Source organism: Aythya fuligula, chromosome 29 (assembly GCF_009819795.1).
Source record: "Aythya fuligula isolate bAytFul2 chromosome 29, bAytFul2.pri, whole genome shotgun sequence".
NCBI classification, from domain to species: Eukaryota; Metazoa; Chordata; class Aves; order Anseriformes; family Anatidae; genus Aythya; species Aythya fuligula.
This window is the reverse complement of record NC_045587.1, coordinates 2,184,373-2,207,624: the sequence shown is the minus strand read 5'-3', so window position 1 is coordinate 2,207,624 and position 23,252 is coordinate 2,184,373. Positions and strand designations below refer to the sequence as shown.

Sequence of the window (23,252 nt, the reverse complement as noted above, 5' to 3'; positions counted from 1 at the left end):
CCATCCATGGCTGTGCCCCACGGGCAGCCCCCTCCTGTGCTCCGGCGATGCCCTGTGCTGAGCGTGGGGTCTCCCCCCCCTCCTAAATCCGGGGGGGGGGGTGGGAAGGGGGGGGTGGGAGGTGCCCCCGCCTTGGGCATCCTCTGCGCTCACCCCGCAGCTGCGCCATGGCCATCAGGGAGGTAAGGCCCCGGTGCCCCTCTGCCCCCCACCTGCCCCCCAGCCTTGACTGTGGGGTCCTGGGGTGGGGGTGGGCAGCCCCTGCCGTGCCCCACAACCCCCGCTCTGAGGTCTCAGCCCCTAACCCCATCCTGGGGGTCCCCGTGTGCCCCCAGCCGTGGCCCTGACCCTGACCCTGACCCCAGCTCAGCAACCCCACAGCTGCCATGGCAGCCCCCTCCTGCTGGGGGGGCTCCGGTTGCCATGGTGACTCAGTTGCCATATTGCCAAGGCCCCCCATCACCATGGCTCAGGCATCCCATTGCCATAGCGCCCTGTCACCATGGCACCCCATCACCATGGCACCCCGTCACCAAGGTCCCCTGTCACCATGACACACCGTCGCCATGGCAACCAGTCCCCAAGGTCCCCCGTCACCATGGCGCCCTATTGCCATGGCGCCCCATCACCGGGATCCCCCATCACCATGGCACCCCACCACCAAGGTCCCCTGTCACCATGACACACCGTTGCCATGGCAACCAGTCACCAAGGTCCCCTGTCACCACGGCACCCTATTGCCATGGTGCCCCACCACCAACGTCCCCCATCACCCTGTCACTCCATCACCCTGTCATCCCACCACCGTGTCACCCCGTCACCCTGTCACCCCATCACCATGTCACCTTGTCACCATGTCACCCTGTAACCGTGTCACCCCATGACCATGTCACCCTATAACCATGTCACCCTATAACCATGTCACCCTGTCACCCCGTCACCTCCCGCCCCTCTCCGTGGCACCCCCAGGAGCTGCGCAGCGCCTGTTTCTGGCGGGCCGTGCTGGCGGAGGCGCTGGCGACGCTGATCTTCGTGGGGGTGGTGCTGGGCGCCTCGGCGACCCCCGGCCCCCTGGCACCGGCGCTGGCGGGGGGCCTGGCGGCCGCGGCGCTGCCCCACACCCTCGGGGCCCCCCAGGCCAACCCGGCGCTGACGCTGGCGCTGCTCTGCACCCGCAAGCTGAGCGCCCTGCGCGGGGCCGCCGGGCTCCTGGCCCAGTGCACCGGGGCCGTGCTGGCCTCCGCCGCCGCGCGCTCGGCGCTGCCGGACGATGCCAGCCTGGTCACCAGGGTGAGCGTCCCCCCTGTCCCCGTGCCCATCCCCGTCCCCATCCCGGTGCCGGCAGGCGCTGAGGCTTGGCTGTGGCTGCAGGTGAGTGCGGCGGGGACGGTGGGGCAGGCGTGGGGCTGGGAGACCTTCGCCACCTTCCAGCTGGCGCTCGCCGCCTTCGCCACCGCCAACAACCGGGCGGCCGGCCCCACCGGGCTGGCCCTGGGCAGCGCTGTGGCTGCCGGCGCCCTGGCTGCGGTAAGGACCCCCCCCGTGTGCCCCCACCTCAACCGTGGGGCTGCCGGCCCCCTGCCCAGCCCTGACTCCCTGCCCCCAGGGGCCGTTCTCGGGGGGCAGCATGAACCCAGCCCGCTCGCTGGGACCCGCCATCGTCACCGGCATCTGGGACGACCACTGGGTGAGTCGGTGGCACCCCTGGGTGCTGTGCCCCATCCCCCCAGCCTTCCTCAAGACACCGCTGTGGGGATGGGTGCCCCTGGCTGCAGCGTGGAACTGCCCCCCGCCCCATCCTCCCCCCAGGACAGGGAGCTCTTCTCTCACCCTCCGCTGCACCCCCAGATTGGGTCCCCCTGGTCCCCCCAGCACAGGACAGGTCCCCCCCATCCCCAACCTTGGGGCAGGGCCCCCTGGTGTCCCCATCCCAAACATGGGACCCCCCCTGGGCCCTCACCCTTAGAGCAGGTCCCTCCCATCAGCCTCCATCCCTGGTGTGCCCCCCCCGCCCCATTGCCCCAGCATCCCCTGGCACCCTTAGGGCACCCCTGCTCCCACATCCCCCTGGCAGCCCCCGAGCACGTCCCCCACCCTTGGGTGCCCCCTGACACGGCCCCCCCAGGTGTACTGGCTGGGGCCGGTGCCGGGCGCGGTGCTGGCTGCCTTCTCCTACGAGTTCGTCTTCGCCCCCGGTGCCTCGCGGGAGAAGCTGGGCGCCTGCCTCGCCTGCCGGGACGTGGCGCCGGTGGAGGCCACGAGCCCGACCCCCTCCTCGCCCTCCACTGCCCCCCCCAGGGGTCCCCCTCCAACCCAGCAGGGCCAGGACGCAGCCTGAGCCCCCGCAGCAGGGGGATGAGGTGCCCTCAGCAGAAAAAGGGGGACCGGGGGGGGGCTCCCGCTCCTTGCACCCCCTCCCCTCAACCTCCTTCCCCTTGGGGATTAAAGGCGGCTTGGGGCCAGAGCTGGGTGCAGAGTGGTGCTGTGGGGCTAGGGGGGTCCGGGGGGTTGGGGGTCGCTGGGGGGGGGCCCTCCCTTCATCCCTTCACCCCCCCCAGCTGTGCCCCACGGTGGGGGCCAGGGGCTGCTCCCGTCCCTTGCCGGGCGCTGAGCGCAGCAAAGCTTTTTGTCGCAGCCTCTGCAGCCCCGGCAGATTCCTGTGGGCGCCAATGGCCGGGCCCGGCCCTAATCCCCCCGCCCGGGGGCTTAGCGCCCGCTAAGCCGGGCTGAATAACCAGCGCCGGGGCGGGGGGGCCACCACGGCCCCCCCGGGGGAGGGGGGGGGGCAGCCGCAGCCCCCGGGATGTGGGGCTGAACCGGGGGCACCCCCAGCCCCCAAGATGTGGGGTTGGGGTGGGCTGGCTCCCAGCACTGCCCCCCTGCAGTGTCACCCAAAACCTGGCTGGGGGGGGTCTCGGTGCTGCCCCCCACCCCTCAAGCCGGTTGTTGACCCCAGGACCCACAGAGGGCAGCTGTGGGTCAGAGCCAGCCCCCCAGGACAGCGGCCCCAGGGTGGGGGTCGTGCGGCTCCGGGGGGGTCCCTGCTCTCCTGGGGGCATGGGGTTGCCCCGGGGGGGGCACTGGGGTCCCACACAGCCCCTCACCCACCCCCTATCCAGGGCAGCGAACTGGTTAAGGGGGGGTGGCGGCGGTGGGGTCCCACCCCCCGGGGCCGGCTGGGGGGGGCGTATAAAGGTGGGTGCGGGCGGCCCCCGGGAGGGGAGCGGGGCCGCGGCGGGCAGCGGGGCCAGGCCATGCGGGAGCTGCGCTCGTCCTCCTTCTGGAGGGCCGTCCTGGCCGAGTTCCTGGGCAGCCTCCTCTATGCCCTGCTGGGGCTGGGGGCTTCGCTGCGCTGGGCCCCGGGCCCCCACGGCGTCCTGGGGGCCGCCCTGGCCTTCGGGCTGGCCCAGGCCACCCTGGTGCAGGCGCTGGGGCACGTCAGCGGGGGGCACCTCAACCCGGCCATCACGCTGGCCTTCCTGATGGCCTCGCAGCTCTCCCTGCCCCGCGCCCTGGGCTACCTCGTGGCCCAGCTGCTGGGCGCCCTGGCCGGGGCTGGCGTCCTCTATGGGGTGACACCGGCCCCCATGCGCGGCACCCTCGGCCTCAGCGCGGTGAGAGGGGTGGGAGAGGGTGGGGGGGTCCAGGGTGGCTGGGGTTTGGGGCTGTGGGTGAGGGAATGGGGATCCCGGGGGTGTTTGGGGTAGTGTGGGGGTAATGGGAGACCGGGGAGGTTTGGGGTGCTGGGGGGGTTGGGATGGCGTGGGGGGGTGATGGGCATCGGGCACCGGGAGGGGGCACCGGCTTGGGGGACACCGGGAGGGGGATGTGGGAACAGCTCCGGGTGCCGGCGGGTGCTGAGCCCCTCTCCCCCGCAGCTGCACCCCAGCGTGGGCCCGGGCCAGGGCACGGTGGTGGAGCTGCTGCTGACCGCCCAGTTCATCCTCTGCGTCTTCGCCAGCTTCGACGACCGCCACGACGGGCGCCCGGGCTCAGCCGCGCTGCCCGTCGGCTTCTCCCTCGCCCTTGGCCACCTCTTCGGGGTAAGGGTGGGGACCTCCCCGTTACCCTCCCCTCACACCCGGGGACCCCGGCGGCGTCACCGCGGGGCGGGGGACAGCCAGCCGGCCCCCCACCACCCCCTCCTTCCCCCCCCAGATCCACTACACGGGTGCCGGCATGAACCCCGCGCGGTCCTTTGCCCCCGCCGTCATCACCCGCAACTTCACCAACCACTGGGTAAGTGCAGGGGGGGCCCTGCCCCGGCCCGGCCCCGTGACCCCCACAGCAACCCCTCTGAGCAGGGGGGGCTGCCAGAGACCCCCTGGGGGACAGGTCCCGGCCCCCCCCTTGCTTAGGACACGGGATTAGGACACGGGGAGCCCCCGGGGCTGCAGACGCCCCGACGGGTGGGCGTCCCGGGGCCGGCACCGGAGCCCAGGGGGGGAACCTCGGGACCGGGAGGGGGGCACGGGGGGGGGCCGGGCCCGCTCCCACGCCGCCCCCCCGCAGGTGTACTGGGCCGGCCCGCTGCTGGGCGCCGTGCTGGCCGCACTGCTCTACGAGTTCGCGCTGTGCCCGCGGCCGCGCAGCCTGGCCGAGCGCCTGGCCATCCTCAAGGGAGAGCCGCCCGCCGCCGAGCCACCGCCCGAGCCGCCCGCCGAGCCGCTGGAGCTGAAGACGCAGGGGCTGTAGGCCGGGCCCCGGGGGGGGAGCCGGTACCGGACCCCCGCACCCACCCGCGCCTTTGCAGTGACGGGGCCGCCGCGGTGCGTGTGGTGCGTGCGTGTGTGTGCGGCACAGCGGGCGGGCGGCGGCGGCCACCGGCACCGGGACCGGGACCGAACCGCCCGGTACAGCCAGGGTTGCCGGTACCGAGCCGGGACTGCCCCGCTCTGCCCCGCCGCGGCGGGAGTTCTGTGTTCGGTGAATTAAACCTGCGCTTTATTTTGGTAACCGATCTCGGCCGGCGATGGGGGGGGGGAGGGGGGTGGAACGGGGAACCGGGGGGGCACCGGGGGGCACGGGGGAACCGGGGGGAACCAAGGTGCGCCGGAACCAATGCGCAGGGGACTGGGGCGCGGGGGGACCGCGGCACCGGGGGGACCGGGCCGGGCCCGCGTCGCCACGGCAACCGCGCGGGGGCTGGCGGGAGCCGGCCGTTCCCGCGCCTCAGGGGATGCCCCGCCCCTGGAGGCGGGGCCACTTCGGGGGCGGGGCCTCTGTTAAAAGGGCAACGCTGCACCCGTAGAACACGTGGAACACGGCGGGACCGGGGTGCCAAGAGGGGCGCTGGGCCCCGCAGCGACCCGCAGCGCCCGGCACCGCCCGGGACCTGCCACCGAGGGAGGGGCTGCCGTGGAGCCCACTCGTGGCGGGGGCAGGCAGGGCCCCACCGGTCATCTCGGGGAGGCGTTGCCCTTTGAAGCCGTGGGGTGGGGCGGGGCTCGCATCGCGGGAACTGGGGCGGTTGTGTAACGGAGCCGCGGGGGCGGCGGGGCCGGGACCGGGACCGGGATCGGGATCGGGATTGGGATCGGCACCGGGATCAGCACCGGGACCGGGACCGGGACCGGGATCGGGATCAGCACCGGGATCGGGATTGAGATCGGGTTTGGCACCGGGACCGGGACCGGGTCCGGGTTCGGGACCGGCACCGGCACCGGGGGAGCCCCGAGCCCGCCCGGAGCCGCGGGACCGGGGACGGCCGCACCGGGGGTGTCCCCCGGGGCTCTCCTTCGGGGTCCCGCCGAAGGCTCCCGCTGCCCGGTGCCGCTGCGCGCTGCATGGACTGGTACATGATGAACTGCGAGCTGCTGGCCACCTGCAGCGCCCTGGGCTACCTGGAGGGCGACGTCTACCACCGGGAGCCCGACTGCCTGGGTACGGCGGGCAGCGGCGGGGGGCGGCGGGGCATGGGGGCGGCGGGGGTCTCACGGCCCCGTCCCCCGCAGAGAGCGTCAAGGACCTGATCCGGTACCTGCGGCACGAGGACGAGACCCGCGATGTCCGGCAGCAGCTGGGGGCAGCGCAGATCCTGCAGAATGACCTCCTGCCCCTCCTGGTGCAGTACCCGCAGGACAAGGCGCTGTTCGACGCCGTTGTCAGGTACCGGCAGCCCCCCCCCCCCCCCGGGGGGCTCCCCCCTGCGATGCCCCCTCCCCTGGGGGCAGCAGGAGCCTCACAGCCCCCCCCCGGTCCTTTCACAGGCTGATGGTGAACCTGACGCAGCCGGCTCTGCTCTGCTTCGGCAAGGTGCCGGCGGATGCCACCGCCCGGCACCACTTTCTGCAGGTGCTGTCCTACCTCCAGGCCTACAAGGAGGTGAGCACGCCGGGCACGGGGCCCCCGGGGCAGCCCCGAGGCAGGGGGGCTCTGCCCAGACCCCCCCCCCGCGCTCACACAGGGTTTTCTGCAGGCGTTCGCCAGTGAGAAAGTTTTTGGGGTGCTCAGCGAGAAGCTCTATGACGTGCTGCAGCTGGTGAGTCCCGGGCACAGCAGGGTTGGGGGGGTCCCAGGGGGGCTCCAGGAGCCCTCACGGCTGCGCCGCCGCAGGACTGGGAGCAGCGGCAGGAGGAGGACACGCTGCTGATCGAGCGGATCCTGCTGCTGGTGCGCAACGTGCTGCACGTGCCCCCGGACCCCACGGAGGAGCAGGTACCGGGTTGGGGGCTGCGGGGGCTCCCCCCCAGGGCCTGGCATTCCACGTCCTGACCCCCCACGCACTTCGGCCACCCCCCAGGGTGTGGACGGCGATGCCAGCGTGCACGACCGGGTGCTGTGGGCGCTGCACATCAGCGGGATGGATGACCTGCTCAAGTTCCTGGCCAGCGCCCAGTCGGAGCAGCAATGGGCCCTGCACGTCCTCGAGATCATTTCCCTCATGTTCTGCGACCAGGTGAGCTGGGCTGAACCCGGGACCCCCTCCCCAGAGCGTCCGGGGCAGCGCTGACGGCTCTGCCGCAGAGCCCGGAGCAGCTGGCAGCGCTGGGGCAAGGGCAGGCGGCCGCCGAGCGCGGGGAGGACACGCGGGAGCTGGAGACCCTGCGGCAGCGGGAGCTGGCGGAGAAGAGGGCCCGAGCGCTGCAGCGCCCGTCCAGGTGAGGAGGAGGCCGGAGGGGCTGGGACCCCATTGCAGGGGGAGCTGGGACCCCATCTCTGGGGTGGCGCCGCTCATCCCGTGCCCGCCAGGCACTCCCGGTTCCGCGGCTCCTACGTCATCCAGGGCCTGAAGGCCATCGGGGACAACGATGTCGTCTTCCACAAGGGGCTGCACAACGTGAGTACGGGGCGGGGGACGTGGCGGGAGGTGCCAGGGGGGGACACGAGTCAGGCTGTCCTCTCTTGTCCCCGCAGCTCCAGAGCTACAGCCATGACCTGGGCAAGGAGCCGCGCCGGGTGCCGCGGCGGCGCCAGGCCCCCCCCGATCCCGGACCCTCGCGGCGCTCTGCCCGCAACGTGCGGCTCTTCCTCTGCCACTTCTGCCAGGACTTTCTGGAGGGCTGCTACAACCGCCTGATGCTGCTGGTCAAGGTGAGGGCAAGGGCGGGCCCGGCTCCTGCCCGGGGCAGCCCCACGCTGAGCCCCCCCTGTGCCCCCAGGACCAGCTGCTGCGGGAGAAGGCTCAGCAGCACGATGAGACCTACTACCTGTGGGCCACCGCCTTCTTCATGGCCTTCAACCGCAGCCGGGGCTTTCGGCCCGAGCTGGTGTCGGAGACGGTGGGCGTCCGCGCCTTCCACTTCATCGAGCAGAACCTCACCACCTACTACGAGATGGCGCTGATGGACAAGAAGGAGGCGGTGACCTGGGCCCGCAGGTGGGGGCCGCGTCCCCTCCCCGCTGCCGGGGCCTCCCCCCGGGCTGTGCCCTGACGCTGCCCGTCCTCAGGATGCACCTGGCCCTGAAGGCTTACCAGGAGCTGCTGCGGACGGTGCAGGAGATGGACCGCTCCCCCGAGCCGGCGGTGCGGGACAGCAGCCAGGTCATCAAGAGTGAGTCCGTCTGTCTGGCCGGCCCCGGAGCAGCTGCGCCCCCTCCCCAGCACCCGCTGATCCCCCCCTCCTCTCGAATTTTCCAGACAACATCTTCTACCTGACGGAGTACCGCGAGCTCCTCCTCGCGCTGTTCCGCAAGTTTGATGAGACCAAGCAGCCGCGCGCCTTCCTGCGGGACCTGGTGGAGACGGCGCACCTCTTCCTGCGCATGCTGGAGCACTTCTGCCGCGGCCGCACGGGGCTCGTGGTGCAGGTGGGCTGAGGCTGCACCCGGGGGGGTCAGGGGAGGGGTGGGGGCCCCTCCTGACTTCTCTCTCTCACCCCCCTCCCAGAGCAAACGCGTGCGGAGGAAGAAGAAGCCGCGGGCGCCCGCAGCCCTCGCCCCGCAGCCGCCCAGCGCGGCCGAGCTGGAGGAGCTGTGGGCAGGGCTGGCCCCGCAGCTCCAGGCCTGCCTGCAGGTAGGGGAAGGATCCGGGCCCTCTGCCACCCCCGGGGTGTCTGTGGGGGTGCGGGGTGACGCCGAGTCCCGTCCCCAGGGCGAGGTGCCCCTCCCCGAGGACGTGGTGCCCTTCGACGCTGCCTCGGAGACGCCGGTGGAGGAGCAGCGCGCGGAGGCTCTGCTGCGGATCCAGGGCTGCCTGCGGGATGCCCAGGCCCCCGAGGCCCTGCGGCTGCTCCGCTGCGCCAGGTACCGGCCCCCACCAGACCCCCCCCTGCCCGGGCAGGGTGCAGGGCCCCGGTGCCAGCTCTGTGCCCCTGTCCCCCAGGGAGGTATGGCCCGAAGGGGACGTGTTCGGCCCCTCCGGCGCGGGGCCGTCCGAGGAGACCCAGCTGCTGCGGGAGATCTTCTTCGCTGCCCTGCCCCGTGAGTCCCGTGGCCAGATCCTGCCCCCATGGCAGCGGGGTCCTGGGCTGGAGACGCCCTGCGCCCCTTAACGCCGCTCCCCCCGCAGGGCACGCGCCCCCTGAGGCCGAGGAGCCGGAGGAGCTCGAGGAAGAGGAGGTGGAGGAGGACGAGGAGGAGCAGACGGTGCAGGTGGCGGAGAAGGAGTTCAACTTCACGGACTACCTCAAGCGGTGAGGGGGGCCCGGCCCTGGGGGGATGCTGGGGGGCAGAGAAGAGCTGCCACGGCCCCGCTCACCAGCGCTGGGGGGGGGTCCAGGTTCGCCTGCGCCCCCGTGGTCCGCGCCTGCGCCCTGCTGCTGCGGGGCTATGCCCAGAACAGTGCCCGCACCAACCACTGCGCCGTCCGCCTGCTGCACCGCCTGGCCCGCGACCTGCGCATGGAGGCCCTGCTCTTCCAGCTCTCCCTCTTCACCCTCTTCCACCGCCTCCTCAACGACCCCGGCGCTGCTGCCCACCAGGTCAGGGCCCTGCCCTCCCGACCCCGCTCCCCCAGCCCCCCCCGGGACCCCCCAACCCTTCCCTTCTTTTCCCTTCCCACCCCAGGAGCTGGTGGCCCTGGCCAAGTTCATCCTGGGCAAGTTCTTCGCGCTGGCGGCCACCAACAAGAAGGCCTTCGTGGAGCTGCTCTTCTGGAAGAACCCCACGGCCGTCCGCGAGATGACCGAGGGCTACAGCTCCCTGCAGGAGGGAGAGGGGTGAGTGGGGCCGGCATGGGGGGGCTGGGGAGGGGGTCACAGCCCTCCCTCACCTCCCCTCCCCTCCCTTTTCCTCCACCTCTGCCCAGGGCTGCCACGCACAGGGCTCCTGCCTGGACCCCGCAGGAGGAGCAGGCGCTGCGGGAGCTGTTCTGGAAGTACAAGGAAGTGGAAGGTACGGGGGGCGTCAGGGGGGCAGCGGGACCCCCCCCGGGGGGGGGCTCCGTCCCTGCAGCCTCTCCCCTCCCGCAGGCCAGGACGTCATCGCCGCCATCCTGGCCGAGCTGCCAGCGCCCGGGCGGACGCGGAGGCAGGTGGTGAAGCATTTGGTGAGGCTGGGGCTGGCCAACAGCGCCAAGGACTTCCCGCAGCAGAGGTGAGCCAGGCCCCCCAGGGACGGGGGCAGCACCCCGCCCGCAGGGCGAGCACCCAGGGCTGTGCCCCCCACCCCCAGGAAGGGCACCCGCATCGTGCTGTGGACGGAGGAGCAGGAGCAGGAGCTGGAGCGGCTCTTTGAGGAGTTCAGGGGCTCGGACGGTGAGCGAGGAGGGGGATTTTGGGGTAGGATGGGGGGGTCCGGTCCCTGCTGACCCCTCCCTGCAGACGTCCTGGGGAACATCATGAAGAACCTGACGGCGCGGCGGTCGCGGGCCCGCGTGGTGGAGAAGCTGCTGGGGCTGGGGCTGGTGGCGGATCGCAAGGAGCTGCACAAGAAGCGCCGGAGGAAGGGCCGTGGCCCCGAGCTGGTACGGGGGGGGGGCTGGGGAAGGACTGGGGGGGGCATCCCAAGGGTGCTGCACCACCACGGGCACTCAAAACCTTCCCCTGGTCCCCGCAGGGCGAGGCGAACGCCCTGGCGGTGTCAGCCCAGGACAGCTCAGCAGAGGAGGGGGACAGCGAGGAGGAAGAGGAGGAGGAAGAAGAGGAGGAGGAAGCAGAGAGCGATCCCGTAGAGGAGCACTGGGTGCCCGAGGAAGGGGCCGGGCAGGGCCTGGTGAATCTTCTGCATCAGGAAGGTGGGTGGGGGTGAGGGGCTTTGGGCCCCCCCCCCTCAGGTTTAAGCCCCCCCAGTTGGGCTTGGCTGCAGGGGCCGGATCCTGTCTGAGCCCCCCCTGTCCCCAGGCCTGGCCGGGCCCCTGCGGTGGCTGGAGAACTGCCTGAGGAGGACGGCCGGGGACCGCGAGCAGGAGGGTGAGCGGGGTCAGGGCTCGGGGTTGGGGGCTGGGGCACGGGGCCGGGCTGACAGCGCTCCCCCCCCCCCCCAGGCCTGTCCTTCCCCGTGCCCCTGGTGCCTCTCTCGGAGGAGAACGAGGATGCCATGGAGGACCGGCGCTTCCGAGCCCTGCTACGGGAGCTGGGGCTCCGTCCCCCTGCTAACGAGCAGGTGAGGGCCCTGTCCCCCCAGGCCCTGTCCCCCCAGGCCCTGTCCCCCCCAGGCCTGGCCCGGCCCCGCAGCGTCTCCCTTCTCCCCCCAGGAATCCTTCTGGCGCATCCCCGCCACCCTCACCCCGCAGCAGCTGCGCCGCGCCGCCGCCTCCCTTGCCCACCACAGCCCCAACCCCGAGGGGCTCCCCCAGCACCCCGAGGAGCTGCCGGCGCCACCCAGGCACCCCCAGGCTCCTGCTCCAGGTGAGGATTTGGGCTGGGGGCTCCGGGATCAGGCTGGGGGTGCAGGAGCAGCCTCGGAGCCCCTCTCCGTGTGCCCAGCAGCGGAGCAGCCGCCGGCCCCGCTCGGATCGGACTCAGAGAGGTGAGGCCGGGGTCTCGCGTGCTGGGCTGGGGGCACCGGGCACCTGGGTTCTCCCAGTGCCCCCCCCAGGGCTGGGAGCCATCGGGCTCCCCTGACCCCTGTCCCCACTGCTGCAGCGAGGAGCCCGTCCCCGTCCCCCTGCAGTCGGGCAGCAAGAGGCGGCGGCAGCTCGACAGCGAGGATGAGGATGGTGGAAGCCCAGGTGGGCTCAGCCCCTCTGACCCCATCTCCTCTGCGCTCCCCTCATGGGGTTTCCTCCCCCACCACCCCCCCTGGAGCTGAACCCATGTCCCTGCCCCTATCCATGCCCTGTCCCGCCCCGTCCCTGACCCCTTCTCTCCCTGCAGGGGCTGAGCCAGTCCCCCCGGCGTCCCCCTCAGAGGCCGACGACGCCCCCCAGCCTGCAGGGAGGCGGAAGCGTGCCCGGCGCCTGGAGGAGGAGGAGGAAGACTGAGGGCCCCGACCATTCCCCTGGTGCAGCTGGGCAGAGCTCTGGCACCTTGCTGCGGGATTTTAAGCTGTTCTGAAGGGTGCTGTGTAGCGGGCTGTGGATCTCCATGTCCCACCTCTGTCCCCGTCTCCCTTTCTCCCCCAGTTCTTTTTTTCCCGTATTTTGTTCCGTTTCCTTCCCCCCATCCCTTTTATATCTGGAAAGAAACCCAATAAACGATTGCAACTCTGGGCTGGGCCTGGTGCGGGGCTGGGGGCCGGGCGTGCGAGCGGCCCCGTCCCCGCGGCGGTGACCTGTGCCCCACTCCTGTCCCTGCGTGTTGCAACCGGCTCCTGATAACGGCGCCTATAAACGGGCCACGGGGGGGCTCGGCCGCAGCAGCGGCGGCAGCAGCAGAGGGGCGAGGGGACACCGGCGGCCTCGAGGGGGTGAGCTGGGGGGCTGGGGGGGTACGGGGGGGCTGCAGCCGCAGGGGGCTGACAGCTCTGCCCCTCTCCTGCCTCCACAGCCCGTCCTGGAGCTGCCGCCATGCCCCAGGCTCTGCCCTTCCTCCTCCTCCTCCTCCTCCTCCTCCTGGGCCTGAGGGGCGGCAGCACCCCTGCGCCCACCCTGCTGGAGGCGGACGCGCGGGGGCTGCTGGCAGAGCTCGCCCCCCCCCAGGCGCTGCGGGGGCGCGGGGTCTCCTGCCGGGACCTGCACCCCGAGGCCCTGCCCGGCTTCTCGCGGCTCCCCCCGCGGCCCCGCGCCCTGGCCCGCGCCGCCCTGGCCCTGGCGCTGAGCGGAGCCGCCTGCGGTGCCGAGGCCGAGGCCGCGGCGCTGGGGCTGCAGCGGGAGCTGGGAACGCCCGCGGCCACCACCCTGCTGCGGGGGCTGGCGAGGCTCCGCGACACCCCCAGCCCCCGTGCCCTGCCCCTGCTCTTCAGCCTGGTGCACTTGGGGCACCCGGCCGGGCCCTGCGGCCCCAGGGCTGGCACCCCACCACCACCACAGCCCCCACCGCATGGGGTGCCGGCCCCGGGGCACCGCGGGGTCCGTGCCTGGCCCTTTCGGTGCCGCCGCGCAGCCCGGGCCCGGCGGGACGGCGAGGACGATGCCTGCAGCCCGCCGGGGGAGCGGGAGGCCCACAGGGTGCTGGAGTGGGTGCCGGGCGTCAGCGTGTTCTACAACCTGGGCACCAGCATCTACTTCGCCTTCCAGGGCTGCGAGGTCCTGGCCTCCGAGCGGGCCCTGGAGATGGCCCAGGACCTGGGCTACGCCGGCCTGGCCGCCCTCACCGCCGGTGCCGGCGGCCCCGTGGCCATGGGGCTGGGGCTGGGGCTGCAGCCAGGGCTCAAGGCCGGGGTGCGGGCGCTCTTCGGATACTTCATGGCGGAAGGGGAGCCCCCGACGGCCCCCACGACCTACAGCGGCCCCGTCCTCATCGTCTGAATAAAGGCCCCGTGGGGCGCCTGGCTCTGGGTCCCTGTTCCTATCCCTGTCCCCATCTGTATCCCTGTTCCTATCCCCATCCCTGTCCTCATTCCCGTCTCCTGTCCCCAGCCCCACCCATGTCCCAGTCCCTGTCCCCATCCCTATCCCCGTCCGTATTCCCCTCCCTGTCCCCATTCCCATCTCCTGTCCCCATCCCCACCCATTTCTGTGTCCCTGTCCCTATCCCTGTCCCCCGCCCCCATCCCTGCCCCATCTCTGTCCCTATCCCCCATACCCTGCCCCTGTCCCCATTGCCATCTCCTGTCCTTGTCCCTATTCCCATCCCTGCCCCTGTCCCTATCCCCATCCCTGTCCCCCATCCCCTGTCCCAATCCCTATCCCCAACCCCATCCACTTCCATGTCCCCATCCCTATCCCTGCCCTATCCCTGTCCTCTGCCCTCATCCCCCATTGCCATCCCCTGCCTCTGTCCCTATTGCCGTCCCCTGTCCCTATCCCTACCCCCTTCCCTGTCCCTACCCCTGTCCCCATCCGTTTCCCCGTCCCTATCTTCATTCCTGTCCCCATCCCCACCCATTTCCATGTCCCCATCCCTATCCCTACCCCATCCCTATCCCCATTCCCGTCCCTATCCCCTGTCCCCATCCCCACTCATGTCCGTGTCCCTGTCCCCATCCCCATCCCCTGTCCCCATTGCCATCCCGTCCCCATCCCTACCCTATTCCCTGTCCCCTGTCCCCGTCCCGTGTCCCTGTCCCCAGCCCCGGGTCACGGCGGGGCCGCCCTGCCCTGGGGCACGGGGACTTTGGCCCCGCGGGGCGGCCCTGCCCTGGGTCACCCCGGCCCGGCCCGACCCGGCCCCGTGGGCAGCGGGACCCCGGCCCCCCCCGGCGGCCCCACGGCGCTGCCCCCCCCCGTCCCCCCCCTCCGGTCCCCCCCAGGCCCCGCCATTTCCTCCCGCGCCCCGCTGGCCACGCCCACGTCATGGCCCCGCCCCCGCCCCCTCGGCCCCGCCCGTACCGTCTGGCCACGCCTCCTCTCGGCCCCGCCCTCTGACGTCATTTCGGGGAAGCGGCCCGCCCCCCAGGAACGCGCGATGAGCAGCCGGCCGGGGGGCGTGGCCTCGCCGCCGCGCTCCGCCAATCACGGCGCGGAGCGGAGAAGGGGGCGTGGCTTCGGTGCCTTCCTGCCCCGGGAGAGCCGCGGAGAGCGCCCAGGTGGGCGCGGGGCTGGGGGGGGGGTCCCAAAGGGGGGAGGGGGGGGTCCCGACCGGGGGGTGACCCCATGGGGGGGTGTCCCCTTCCGTGGGGGGGGATCCCGAAGGGGTGGGGGCTCCGATCCGGGGGTGTCCCCTGTCGGGTGGGGGTCCCGGGCGGGGGTGACCCCCCTGGGGGGGTCTCCTGCGGTTGGGGGTCGCGGTCGGGGGGTGTCACCTGCGGGGGGGGGCCCGATCCGGGGGTGTATCCTGCGGGGGGGGGGGGTCCCGAAAGGGTGGGGGGGCCCGATCGGGGGTTGTTTACGTGGGGGGGTGTCCCCTGCGGGGGGGGTGGTCCCGATCGGGGGCTGACCCCACTGGGGGGTGTCTCCTGCAGGGGGGGTCCCGATCGGGGGTGTTCCCTGCGAGCTGTCCCCTGCGGGGGGGCTCTGGGCGTGCCCGGGGGGCTCCTTTGCAAAGGAGGGGGTCCGGGGTGGGGGTCACTGGCACGTGCCCCATTTTAGGGAGCGGGTCCCTGCGGGGCTGCTGCTGGGAGGGGGCAGCGAGGAGCCTGGGGAAGGGGCCTGGGGGGGTCTGCTGGGGGGGGGGAGCGTCCCAGGAGGAGGGGGACCGGGAGGGGTCGGGCAGAAGGGTGCAGGGGGAGCGGGTGATGAGTTCCCCAATCCATCCCCCGTCTGGCCCTGCTGCTGTCGGGGGGTCCGTGGGGCTGCCCTGACACCCTCCCGTTGCCCCCCCCCCGACACCCCCCACCCCCTGTCGCCCCCTCCCCGCAGCATGGCGCAGTGGCAGGAGGTGCAGAACCTGGCCAACACCCACCTGGAGCAGGTGCACCAGCTCTACGCCGCCGCCGCGCTGCCCATGGCGGTGCGACAGTGCCTGGCCGCCTGGATCGAGGACCAGGACTGGTACGGGGCGGGGGGGCGGAGGGGGGAGGGCGAATTGGGGCTGGGGGCGCGGGCGCTGAGCTGCGGTGCCCGCAGGCAGCAGGCGACGGAGCCGCTCTCGTCCCACGCCCGGATGCTGTTCCACTCCTTGCTGGCGCTGCTGGACGAGCGCCTGGGCAGCCTGGGGCTGGGCGACGAGGACTTCATGCTGAAGCACAACCTGCGCAAGGCGCGCCGGGACCTCCAGGTGGGCAGCGGGGTCGGGGGGGGGTCGGGGTTGGGGCTCCGTGCCCGCTGACCCCGTCCCTGTCCCCGTTCCCCGCAGGCTGCTTTTGAGGAGTGCCCCGAGAGCTTCGCCAACCTGGTGGCCAACCTGCTGCAGGAGGAGCGGCGGATCCTGCGCCTGGGGCAGGCATCAGGGCAGGTAGGACGGGCCCCCCCCCCAAGCAGCAGGGGCCCCCCCGGGTGGCGGATTCGAGCCAAACGGTGCCCAACGCCCCCCGGACCTCCACAGGGGGAGGCCGCCCCGGCGCCCAGCACACCCCTGAAGAGCGACCGGGAGCAGGAGATCCAGCGGCGCCTGGCTGAGTTCCACACAGCCCTGCAGGTAACAGCCCCCCCCCCAGCCCCCCCAGCCCCACAGGGGCTGCCCGGACCCTCACACCCTCTGTCCCCAGGAGTTCGAGCGCGTCTTCCGGCACCTGGAGGACCTGCAGGACGCCTTCGACTTCTGCTACAAGGTGCACTACCTGCCAGGTAGGGCCCGCTCCTGCCCGCCCTGGGGGGGGGGGATGTTGCTGGTGCTGCCCTGAGCCCCCCCCAACCCTCCCACCCCACTGCCCGCAGGCCAGGACCAGACTAACGAAGCTGAGTACAAGCGGCAGGTCCAATCCCTCCAGGCCAAGCTGCTGAACCTGGACCGGCAGCGGCGGGTGAGAGGGGGCTGGGGCTGGACCCGGGGCTGGGGCGGGGGGCGGTCTGCAGCCGCTCCGTGCCCCCCGCTCAGGGCGCGTGTCCCCGCAGGAGGTGGTGGCGCAGATGCAGCAGCTCCTGGGGCGCAGCGAGACCCTGCGGGACTTCCTGCAGCAGGAGCTGAAGGCCTGGCAGGAGCGGCAGCAGCGCAGCTGCCTGGGGGCCCCCGTGGACACCCGCCTGCAGCAGCTGGAGGGCTGGTAATGACGGGCCGGGGGGAGGTAAAGGGGGGGCAGCCAGACCCCGCTGACTCCCGGGGGGCACCCGCAGGTTCACGGGGCTGGGCGAGGGGCTCTTCCAGCTGCTGCAGCTGCTGCGGGCGCTGGGGGAGCTGCAGAAGAAGGTGACCTACGAGCGGGACCCGCTGCAGGCAGAGACGCCCCTCCTGGAGACGCGGCTGCGGGAGCAGCTCACCTGCCTGCTGCAGAGGTGGGGATAGCGGGGAGGGGGGGATGGAACCGGGGCCGGGGGCTGCTCTGACCGCCTCCTGCCCGCGCCCCCAGCGCCTTCGTGGTGGAGCAGCAGCCCAGCATGCCCAACACGCCCAAGCGGCCGCTGGTGCTGCGCACGGCCAGCAAGTTCTGCACCCGCGCCCGCCTGCTGGTCCGCCTGCACGACCGCAACCACCGCATGGAGGCCACGATCCACATCGACAGGTCGGCGCCCACCGCGCTGGGGGCTCCTGTGCGGCCCGGGGGGAGTCCCCGGTGCCCCTGCCCCGCTGGGTGGGCCGGGGTCCCAACCCCGCTGACTCTGCGTTGTCTCTTGCAGGGACCCTCCGAAGACGCGAGGGTGAGAGCCGAGCGCCAGCTGTGGTGGGCAGGGCCGGTGCCCACCCAAGGGTCCCAGCTTCCCCAGGGGTCCCAGCGGCCTCCCCCCCATGGCCTCTCTCCCCCCCACCCCCAGGTTTCGCAAGTTCAACATCCTGACTTCGAGCAGCAAAACCCTCCTGGCTGGGGAGAACTCCCGGGAGGGGCTGATCTGCGACTTCCAGTACCTGGTACGAGCCCCCCCACCTGGGTCCCCGTGGGGCTGGGCAGCGGGAGAGGCCCCCGGCCCGAGCCCCTGCCCCAGGCCCCGCGCTGACCCTCTCCTGCCCCGCAGACGCTGAAGGAGCAGAAGATCAGTGGGTCGGGCAAGGGCAACAAAGGCTGCAATGAGGTGGGTACGGGGTCACGGGGCAGCGGGGGCACAGGGTGGCCGGTGGCTCACGGTGCCCCGGCTGCGCAGGGTCCCCTGGCCGTGACGGAGGAGCTGCATCGCATCACCTTCACGCTGGCGTACGCGTACTGCGGGCTGGAGATGCAGCTGGAGGTGAGGGCAGGGGGCTGGGGGGAGGGCTGGGGGGCCAAGAACCGCCCGGCCTGACCTCCTGCTGCCCCCACAGACCTCCACCCTGCCCTTCGTCATCATCTCCAACAGCAACAACCAGCTCTCCAGCGCCTGGGCCTCCATCCTGTGGTTCAACATGCTCAGCCCCAACCCCAAGGCAAGCGGGACCCGTGCGGCCCCACGCTGTCTCCCCACTGTCTCCATCCCCGTGTCTCCCTCCCAGCCCCATCTCCCTATACCCTGGTGTCCCGGTGTCCTGTCTCTGCTCCAGCCCCGCTCTCTGTCCCCATGTCCTGTTCTGAGCTCCTGTTCCCAGTCCCTGTCCAACCCATCCTTGTCCCTGGTTCTGGTCCCGGTCCCACCCCATGCCCTGTTCCTTTATCTATCCCCTGTCCCTGCCCCGTGCCTTGTCCCCAGCCTCATCCCTACCCCGTTTCCCTCATCCCCCATCCCTGCAGGACCAGCAGTTCTTCGCCACGCCGCCCCCAGCACCCTGGCCCTTGCTGGCCGAGGTGCTGAGCTGGCAGTTCGAGAGCGTGGCCGAGCGGGGGCTGAGCCGGGAGCATCTCCAGATGCTGGCCGAGAAACTGCTCGGTAAGGTCGGGCATCAGCCCCCCCAGCCCCGCTGAGCACCCAGGTTGGAGCTGTGCCCCCCGCCTCATCCCATTCTCACCTCCCCAAGGCTCGAAGCCATCTCCGGAGAGCGTCCTGACCTGGTCCAAGTTCTCCAAGGTGAGCAACGCCCGGTCCTGCACACCCCCTGGGTCCTGCACACCCTGGTCCTGCGCCCCCGGGTCCTGTGCCCCCCGGTTCTGTGCGCCCCCACTCACACACCCGTTCCCACAGGACGGCGCCGCCGGCTTCTCCTTCTGGGCCTGGCTGGACGGGATCTTGGGCCTGCTCCAGGAGCACCTCAAGAAGCTCTGGAAGGACGGGTAGGGCTGGGGCTGGGGGGCTGGGGGGGCTGGGGGCCACAGGGGCTGACGACACCTCCCCCAGCCTCATCCTGGGCTTCGTGAGCCGCAAGCAAGAGAAGAAGCTGCTGAAGGGGAAGCGGACGGGGACGTTCCTGATTCGCTTCAGCGAGAGCGTCCTGGGGGGGGTCACCTTCACCTGGGTGGAGCATCCCGAGAGCGGTGAGTGTGTTCTCCCCCCCCCGGGGTAACCCCCTCACTCCGGCCTCGGGCCTCCCCTCCGCTGACCCCCGGCACCCCGTCCCGCAGGGCGCCCTGCCTTCCGGGCCGTGGTTCCCTACACCTCGGTGGAGCTGGCTTCCCTGGCGCTGCCCGACATCATCCGCGACTACCAGCTGCTGGCCGAGGAGAACATCCCCGAGAACCCGCTCCTGTTCCTGTACCCCGACACCCCCCGGGACAAAGCCTTCGGTCCCCACTACAGCCAGCGGCAGGAGGGTACGGCACAGCACGGCTCGGCTCGGCGCGGTGCGGACGGAGCCCCCGCCGCCCCCTCCAAACTCTCCTCTCTGCCCCCAGGGAGCCTGACGGAGAAGAAGGAATACCTGAAACAGCGCCTCATCCGCGTGTCCTCCAGGTGAGGCAGGGGACAGCTCGGTCCCGGGGGAGGAAGCCCCTCTCACCCCTCAGTCCCAACCCTGACCTTGACCCGGACCTGCCCTGTGTCCCTGCAGGCAGGCCAACGAGGCATGGCAGACAGAAGAGGAGCTGGTAGTTGCCACAGAAAACCTGGAGACGCTGCAGCTGCAGCCCAGCAGGCCGGGATTTGTGCAGCCCACCAGCCCGGGGACGGTGCCAGTGGTGGCCGGGAGCCCAGGGGTGCAGCAGCCCCTGGGACCAGGAACACTGCAGCCCGTGAGCCCAGGGGTGCCGCAGGTGGTGGCCGCGAGCCCGGGGACGCAGCACCCCAGGGGACCAGGGACGCTGCAGCCAGGGGCCTGGGCCCCAGAGGCACCACCACAAGTGGGCCCAGGGGGCTTGGAGATGCTGCAGGCAGGGACCGGGGTGCAGGAGCCGCAGCTGGTGCTGCAGCTCATCCCCAAGGGCCAGGGGACAGTGCAGATGGGGGCAGGGAGCTTGGGGACACTGCAGGTGCTGCCCGGGGGTACGGGGATGCTGCAGCAAGGCGGGGCTGGGGACCAAAGGATGCAGCAAGTTGCAGCTGGGGCCGTGGAGCCGCAGATGCTGTTGCAGCTCATCCCCGAGGGCCAGGGGATGCTGCAGGTGGGAGCAGGGAACTTGGGGACGCTGCAGGTGGTGCCCGGGGTGCTGGGGACGCTGCAATCAGCGCCCGGGGCCACGGGGGTGCTGCAACAAGTGGGAGCTGGGGACCAGGGGCTGCCGCAGCCAGGCCCTGGCGCTGCGGAGCCACTGCCAGTCGCAGACGATCAGGGGCTGCTGCCAGCGGGGCTGGAGGACCTGGGGCCAGTGCTACAGGGCCCGGGCATGCAGGAGCTGCTGCAGTGCCTGGAGCAAGACCTGGATCCAGGCACGGGGACACTGGAGACGCTGGAGGCAGTGGAGCTGATGCCCAACATGGACAGCGGGCTGGGGCAGATGGACGCCAGGCTGGGGGGTGAGTGCCTGGGGCTGGGGGAGCTGGGGGCCACGGGGGTCCCGCAGCACTGACCCCCCTGTGTCCCGCAGGCAACGCCGCGCTCCTGGACCCCAGCGACCCCTTCCTGCCACAGCCCGAGGACACAGCCCTGCCTGCCGCCAGCTCCCTCTTTGCTGTGGACACCGACTTTCCCCCACTCCACATTGATGCCAGTGATTTCCAGTGACTTTCCCCCACCCCCCCATCTCCCCCTGTAAATAAACCCTTTCCCCCCCCCCAGCTGCCCCTGGTGCTTTGTGGGGCCGCCCTGGGTTCAGCCCCGCAGCAGACAGCAGCTCCTCATCGTTCAGCCCTTTATTAGAAACCCATAAATACCCCAGATAAATAGGGAGCACGGCACATAAATAGCCCCTCAGGGAGGAGGGGGAATAAATAAGGGGGAGCCCAGGGCGGGCGGCGTCAGTGAGTTCTGGCGCTGTAGGTGAAGACGCGGCTCATGACGGCGGTGAAGGACTGGAGCCTCTCGAGCGCTTGGTGCCGCAGCTGTGGCAGCAGTGGCTCGGCCCAGGTTGGGGTGGTGGGAGCCTGGCAGGGGCGGCCGGGTGCCTGCTAGGGGGAGAAGGGGGTCAGCGGGCCCAGGACCTGGGGGTGCCGCTGTCCCGGGCACAGGGCAGGGGCAGTGCTGCATCGCTCACCTGCACGACCCCCAGCAGCTGGTCCAGCGTGGCCACGAGCTGCGGCAGGCGGTTGTCTTTGAAGATCTCGGAGCCCAGCAGGTCCCGGTAGTGCTGCAGCCCCTGCAGGATCCGGCGCAGGCAGCGCTGCGGGAGGAGGAGTAGGGGTGAGGCCAGAGCTCCGGGACCCCCGGGGACCATCCTGGGCATCCCTGGGCATCCCTGGGCACCCTGAGACCTCCCACCGCATCCCCTGGGAACCCTCCAGATCCCCGGCAACCCCAAGACCCTCCAGGCACATTTCTTCCCTGCAAGATCTCCAGGCACACTTGTGACCCCTGGGCACATCTCTGGCGCCCCTAATATCCCCAGGCACATCCTCAGCACCCCTGGGTCCCCTGGGCACATCCCCTGGCCGCCTCGGGGACCCCCAGCATCCCTGAGTCCCCCAGACACCTCCCCACCATCCTAGGACCCCCAGGCCCCTCTGCAAAACCCCAGGACCCCCAGGCACCTCCACATCACCCCTAGGACCCCCCAAGGACCGCCCCACCACCCCAGGACCTCCAGACACCTCCCCACCACCCCTAGGACTCCCAGGCATCACTGCATCACCCCTAGGACCCCCAGACACCTCCCCACTACCCCAGGACCCCCACGCACCTCTGCAACACCCAGGACCCCCAGACACCCTGAGGCACATCCTCAGAACATCCCCGTGCCCCGTTGGGGATGAGCCATTGTGTCCCGGCCACCCCCAAGGACGCCCCGTGAGCCCCCTCAGGGTCTGCCACCGCCCTCCCAGCCCACCCCCAAGCCCCCTGCCCCCCCCCATCCCGGTACCGTGTTGTTCGTGTCCAGCGTGGGGGGGTCGCAGGCATCGCTGCAGCGGATGCGGGTGGCACAATCCCCCTCGGGGTCCTCCACAGCAATCTGCACCCGGTTCTGGCAGAGGGGCGTTAGCAGGGGCTCCGTGCCCCCCGACCCCTCCCGGGGCAGCCTGCCCTCCCCCTTCCCCGGGTGTCCTCCAGGCCCCCCGTTCCTCGAGCATCCCCCGGGACCCGCCGCTTCCTCCGGTCCCCGCGCCCCGGCCGAGCCCCGCCGCTCACCAGCTCCGAGTGCGGCTCCTTGAGCGTCCCCAGCAGCCGCGACAGCTCCCGGGAGAGGTCCTTGCAGGCGGCCCAGTCGGTGCCCGGGGCCGGGGCCGGGGCCGGAGCCGCAGAGACCGGCGGCGCCGGCAGCAGCAGCAGCAGCAGAGCCGGGAGGCAGAGGCAGAGGAGACGGAGCGGGGCCATGGCGAGACGGTGCCGCCACCGGAGCCGCCACCGGGCTCTTATGGGGCGGCGGCGGCAGGTGGGGAATCCCCGGGGCAGGTGGCACCCGCCCCCCGTTACTGCGAAATCGCCGCCTCCCCCGAAAGCAGAACCGATACCGGGCCGGGGTCCCCGAGTTGCGCCCCGCCGCGCCCGGCCCCGGCCCCGCGCTGGGACGGGACGGGCAGGAAAACCCGGGGCAGTTCCTGGTGGCTCCGCGCCCGGCGGCACCGGGCACCCCGGGGCCCCGCTCCGCTCCCGCCCCGGGCTCACCTGCGGCCCCCGCCCGGGACGGGACGGGACGGGACGGGCGCGGTGCAGCGCGGAGCGGGGCCCCGGTGTCCCCCCGGTGCTCACCCGGTGGCTCACGGTGGCTCACTGTGTCCTCCGGTATCCCCCGGTATCCCCACGGTGTTCACCCGCTGTCTCCCGGTGTCCCCTGATGTCCCCACAGTGTTCACCCGGTGTCCCCCGATATCCCCGCGGTGTTCACCCGCTGTCTCCCGGGGGCCCCCGCCGTCCCCCGGTGTCCCCTGATGTCCCCACGGTGTTCACCCGACGACTCCCGGTGTCGCCCCAGTGTTCACCCGGTGTCCCCCGGTGCCCCCACGGTGCCCCCCGGTGTTCACCCGGTGCCCCCCAGCTCCCCCCTCCCCGTTCCTTGGCACCACCGGCCCCGCCCGGTGCCCTCCGATCGCCCGGGGAATCTGCAGGGACGGCCCCGGCTCTGCTGTGCCCCGGCGGGGCTGCCCCGGTCCCCGGTGACCCCCGGTGACCCCCGCCCTGGCCCCCCCGCACCCCCGGTAGCCCCGGTCCCGGCGGGCGGGGCCGTGCTGCCCGCGGCTCCGCAATCGCGGCGGCCCCGACGGGGCGGCTCCGGCGCTTCCCGGTCCCTGCCCGGCGGGGCTGCCCCCGGCCTTCCCCGGGAGCGACGCCCCCGGCCCTCGCCCCCACCGCGGACCGGCCCCGGGGCTCGGCGGGTGCCCGACCCCTCCGCGCCCCCCCCCCGGAGCCCCGAGCCCGGCCGCGGGGCTCCGGGACGGGAGAGGAGGGGGTGGGAGAACAGCGGCTGTGGCACGGGCTGGGGGCAGTGGGGGG

General features: G+C 72.3%; 6 protein-coding genes across 6 annotated transcripts; 5 read left to right on the top strand and 1 right to left on the bottom strand.

The window, feature by feature from the left end:
* The first annotated feature begins 167 nt into the window (after window positions 1-167).
* LOC116499871 (lens fiber major intrinsic protein-like) lies at window positions 168-2,338 on the top strand. The gene is made up of 4 exons (XM_032204722.1): window positions 168-182; window positions 970-1,527; window positions 1,607-1,687; window positions 2,126-2,338. Exons 1-4 carry the CDS (start codon window positions 168-170, stop codon window positions 2,336-2,338), a joined length of 867 nt encoding a protein of 288 aa, XP_032060613.1.
* Window positions 2,339-3,254: 916 nt separating this feature from the next.
* On the top strand, window positions 3,255-4,695 carry MIP (major intrinsic protein of lens fiber). Its single transcript, XM_032204790.1, has 4 exons — window positions 3,255-3,614; window positions 3,879-4,043; window positions 4,159-4,239; window positions 4,513-4,695. Exons 1-4 carry the CDS (start codon window positions 3,255-3,257, stop codon window positions 4,693-4,695), a joined length of 789 nt encoding a protein of 262 aa, XP_032060681.1.
* Window positions 4,696-5,786: 1,091 nt separating this feature from the next.
* Window positions 5,787-12,085, top strand: TIMELESS (timeless circadian regulator). The gene is made up of 28 exons (XM_032204789.1): window positions 5,787-5,883; window positions 5,955-6,108; window positions 6,210-6,324; window positions 6,419-6,481; window positions 6,556-6,657; window positions 6,743-6,898; window positions 6,967-7,100; window positions 7,192-7,279; window positions 7,357-7,533; window positions 7,602-7,819; window positions 7,891-7,994; window positions 8,081-8,250; window positions 8,330-8,455; window positions 8,534-8,685; window positions 8,765-8,862; window positions 8,951-9,074; window positions 9,161-9,362; window positions 9,448-9,590; window positions 9,686-9,774; window positions 9,852-9,975; window positions 10,054-10,136; window positions 10,203-10,345; window positions 10,438-10,615; window positions 10,722-10,790; window positions 10,865-10,983; window positions 11,075-11,349; window positions 11,466-11,551; window positions 11,697-12,085. The coding sequence occupies exons 1-28, from the start codon at window positions 5,787-5,789 to the stop codon at window positions 11,801-11,803; spliced, it is 3,696 nt and encodes a 1,231-aa protein (XP_032060680.1). The 3' UTR covers window positions 11,804-12,085.
* Window positions 11,907-13,284, top strand: APOF (apolipoprotein F). Its single transcript, XM_032204721.1, has 2 exons — window positions 11,907-11,919; window positions 12,309-13,284. The coding sequence occupies exons 1-2, from the start codon at window positions 11,907-11,909 to the stop codon at window positions 13,226-13,228; spliced, it is 933 nt and encodes a 310-aa protein (XP_032060612.1). The 3' UTR covers window positions 13,229-13,284.
* Window positions 13,285-14,407: 1,123 nt separating this feature from the next.
* On the top strand, window positions 14,408-20,434 carry STAT2 (signal transducer and activator of transcription 2). Its single transcript, XM_032204803.1, has 23 exons — window positions 14,408-14,448; window positions 15,221-15,352; window positions 15,428-15,578; window positions 15,657-15,755; window positions 15,846-15,938; window positions 16,009-16,087; window positions 16,178-16,263; window positions 16,355-16,503; window positions 16,574-16,732; window positions 16,807-16,959; window positions 17,075-17,095; window positions 17,210-17,303; window positions 17,408-17,464; window positions 17,534-17,617; window positions 17,691-17,792; window positions 18,094-18,229; window positions 18,318-18,367; window positions 18,482-18,570; window positions 18,635-18,771; window positions 18,859-19,047; window positions 19,129-19,186; window positions 19,284-20,185; window positions 20,257-20,434. Exons 2-23 carry the CDS (start codon window positions 15,222-15,224, stop codon window positions 20,391-20,393), a joined length of 3,156 nt encoding a protein of 1,051 aa, XP_032060694.1. The 5' UTR covers window positions 14,408-14,448; window position 15,221; the 3' UTR covers window positions 20,394-20,434.
* A 192-nt stretch (window positions 20,435-20,626) lies between these two features.
* IL23A (interleukin 23 subunit alpha) lies at window positions 20,627-22,136 on the bottom strand. The gene is made up of 4 exons (XM_032204720.1): window positions 21,951-22,136; window positions 21,685-21,786; window positions 20,863-20,988; window positions 20,627-20,773 (listed from the first exon to the last, which is right to left on the bottom strand). Exons 1-4 carry the CDS (start codon window positions 22,134-22,136, stop codon window positions 20,627-20,629), a joined length of 561 nt encoding a protein of 186 aa, XP_032060611.1.
* Window positions 22,137-23,252: the final 1,116 nt, after the last annotated feature.

Excerpts from the sequence above, each read along its gene's own strand:
- TIMELESS (XM_032204789.1), top strand. The coding sequence starts at position 5,787 with ATGGACTGGTACATGATGAACTGCGAGCTGCTGGCCACCTGCAGCGCC. Across the intron at positions 7,820-7,890 it reads GCGGTGACCTGGGCCCGCAG|GATGCACCTGGCCCTGAAGG; the intron begins GTGGGGGCCGCG and ends GCCCGTCCTCAG. Across the intron at positions 8,251-8,329 it reads GCACGGGGCTCGTGGTGCAG|AGCAAACGCGTGCGGAGGAA; the intron begins GTGGGCTGAGGC and ends CCCCCCTCCCAG.
- MIP (XM_032204790.1), top strand. The coding sequence starts at position 3,255 with ATGCGGGAGCTGCGCTCGTCCTCCTTCTGGAGGGCCGTCCTGGCCGAG. Across the intron at positions 4,044-4,158 it reads CCCTTGGCCACCTCTTCGGG|ATCCACTACACGGGTGCCGG; the intron begins GTAAGGGTGGGG and ends TTCCCCCCCCAG. Across the intron at positions 4,240-4,512 it reads GCAACTTCACCAACCACTGG|GTGTACTGGGCCGGCCCGCT; the intron begins GTAAGTGCAGGG and ends GCCCCCCCGCAG.
- STAT2 (XM_032204803.1), top strand. The coding sequence starts at position 15,222 with ATGGCGCAGTGGCAGGAGGTGCAGAACCTGGCCAACACCCACCTGGAG. Across the intron at positions 17,793-18,093 it reads TGCTCAGCCCCAACCCCAAG|GACCAGCAGTTCTTCGCCAC; the intron begins GCAAGCGGGACC and ends CCATCCCTGCAG. Across the intron at positions 18,772-18,858 it reads GGTGGAGCATCCCGAGAGCG|GGCGCCCTGCCTTCCGGGCC; the intron begins GTGAGTGTGTTC and ends CCCGTCCCGCAG.
- LOC116499871 (XM_032204722.1), top strand. Across the intron at positions 1,528-1,606 it reads CTGCCGGCGCCCTGGCTGCG|GGGCCGTTCTCGGGGGGCAG; the intron begins GTAAGGACCCCC and ends CCCTGCCCCCAG. Across the intron at positions 1,688-2,125 it reads GCATCTGGGACGACCACTGG|GTGTACTGGCTGGGGCCGGT; the intron begins GTGAGTCGGTGG and ends CGGCCCCCCCAG.
- IL23A (XM_032204720.1), bottom strand. The coding sequence starts at position 22,136 with ATGGCCCCGCTCCGTCTCCTCTGCCTCTGCCTCCCGGCTCTGCTGCTG. Across the intron at positions 20,989-21,684 it reads CGCTGGACACGAACAACACG|CGCTGCCTGCGCCGGATCCT; the intron begins GTACCGGGATGG and ends CTCCTCCCGCAG. Across the intron at positions 20,774-20,862 it reads AGCTGCTGGGGGTCGTGCAG|GCACCCGGCCGCCCCTGCCA; the intron begins GTGAGCGATGCA and ends TCCCCCTAGCAG.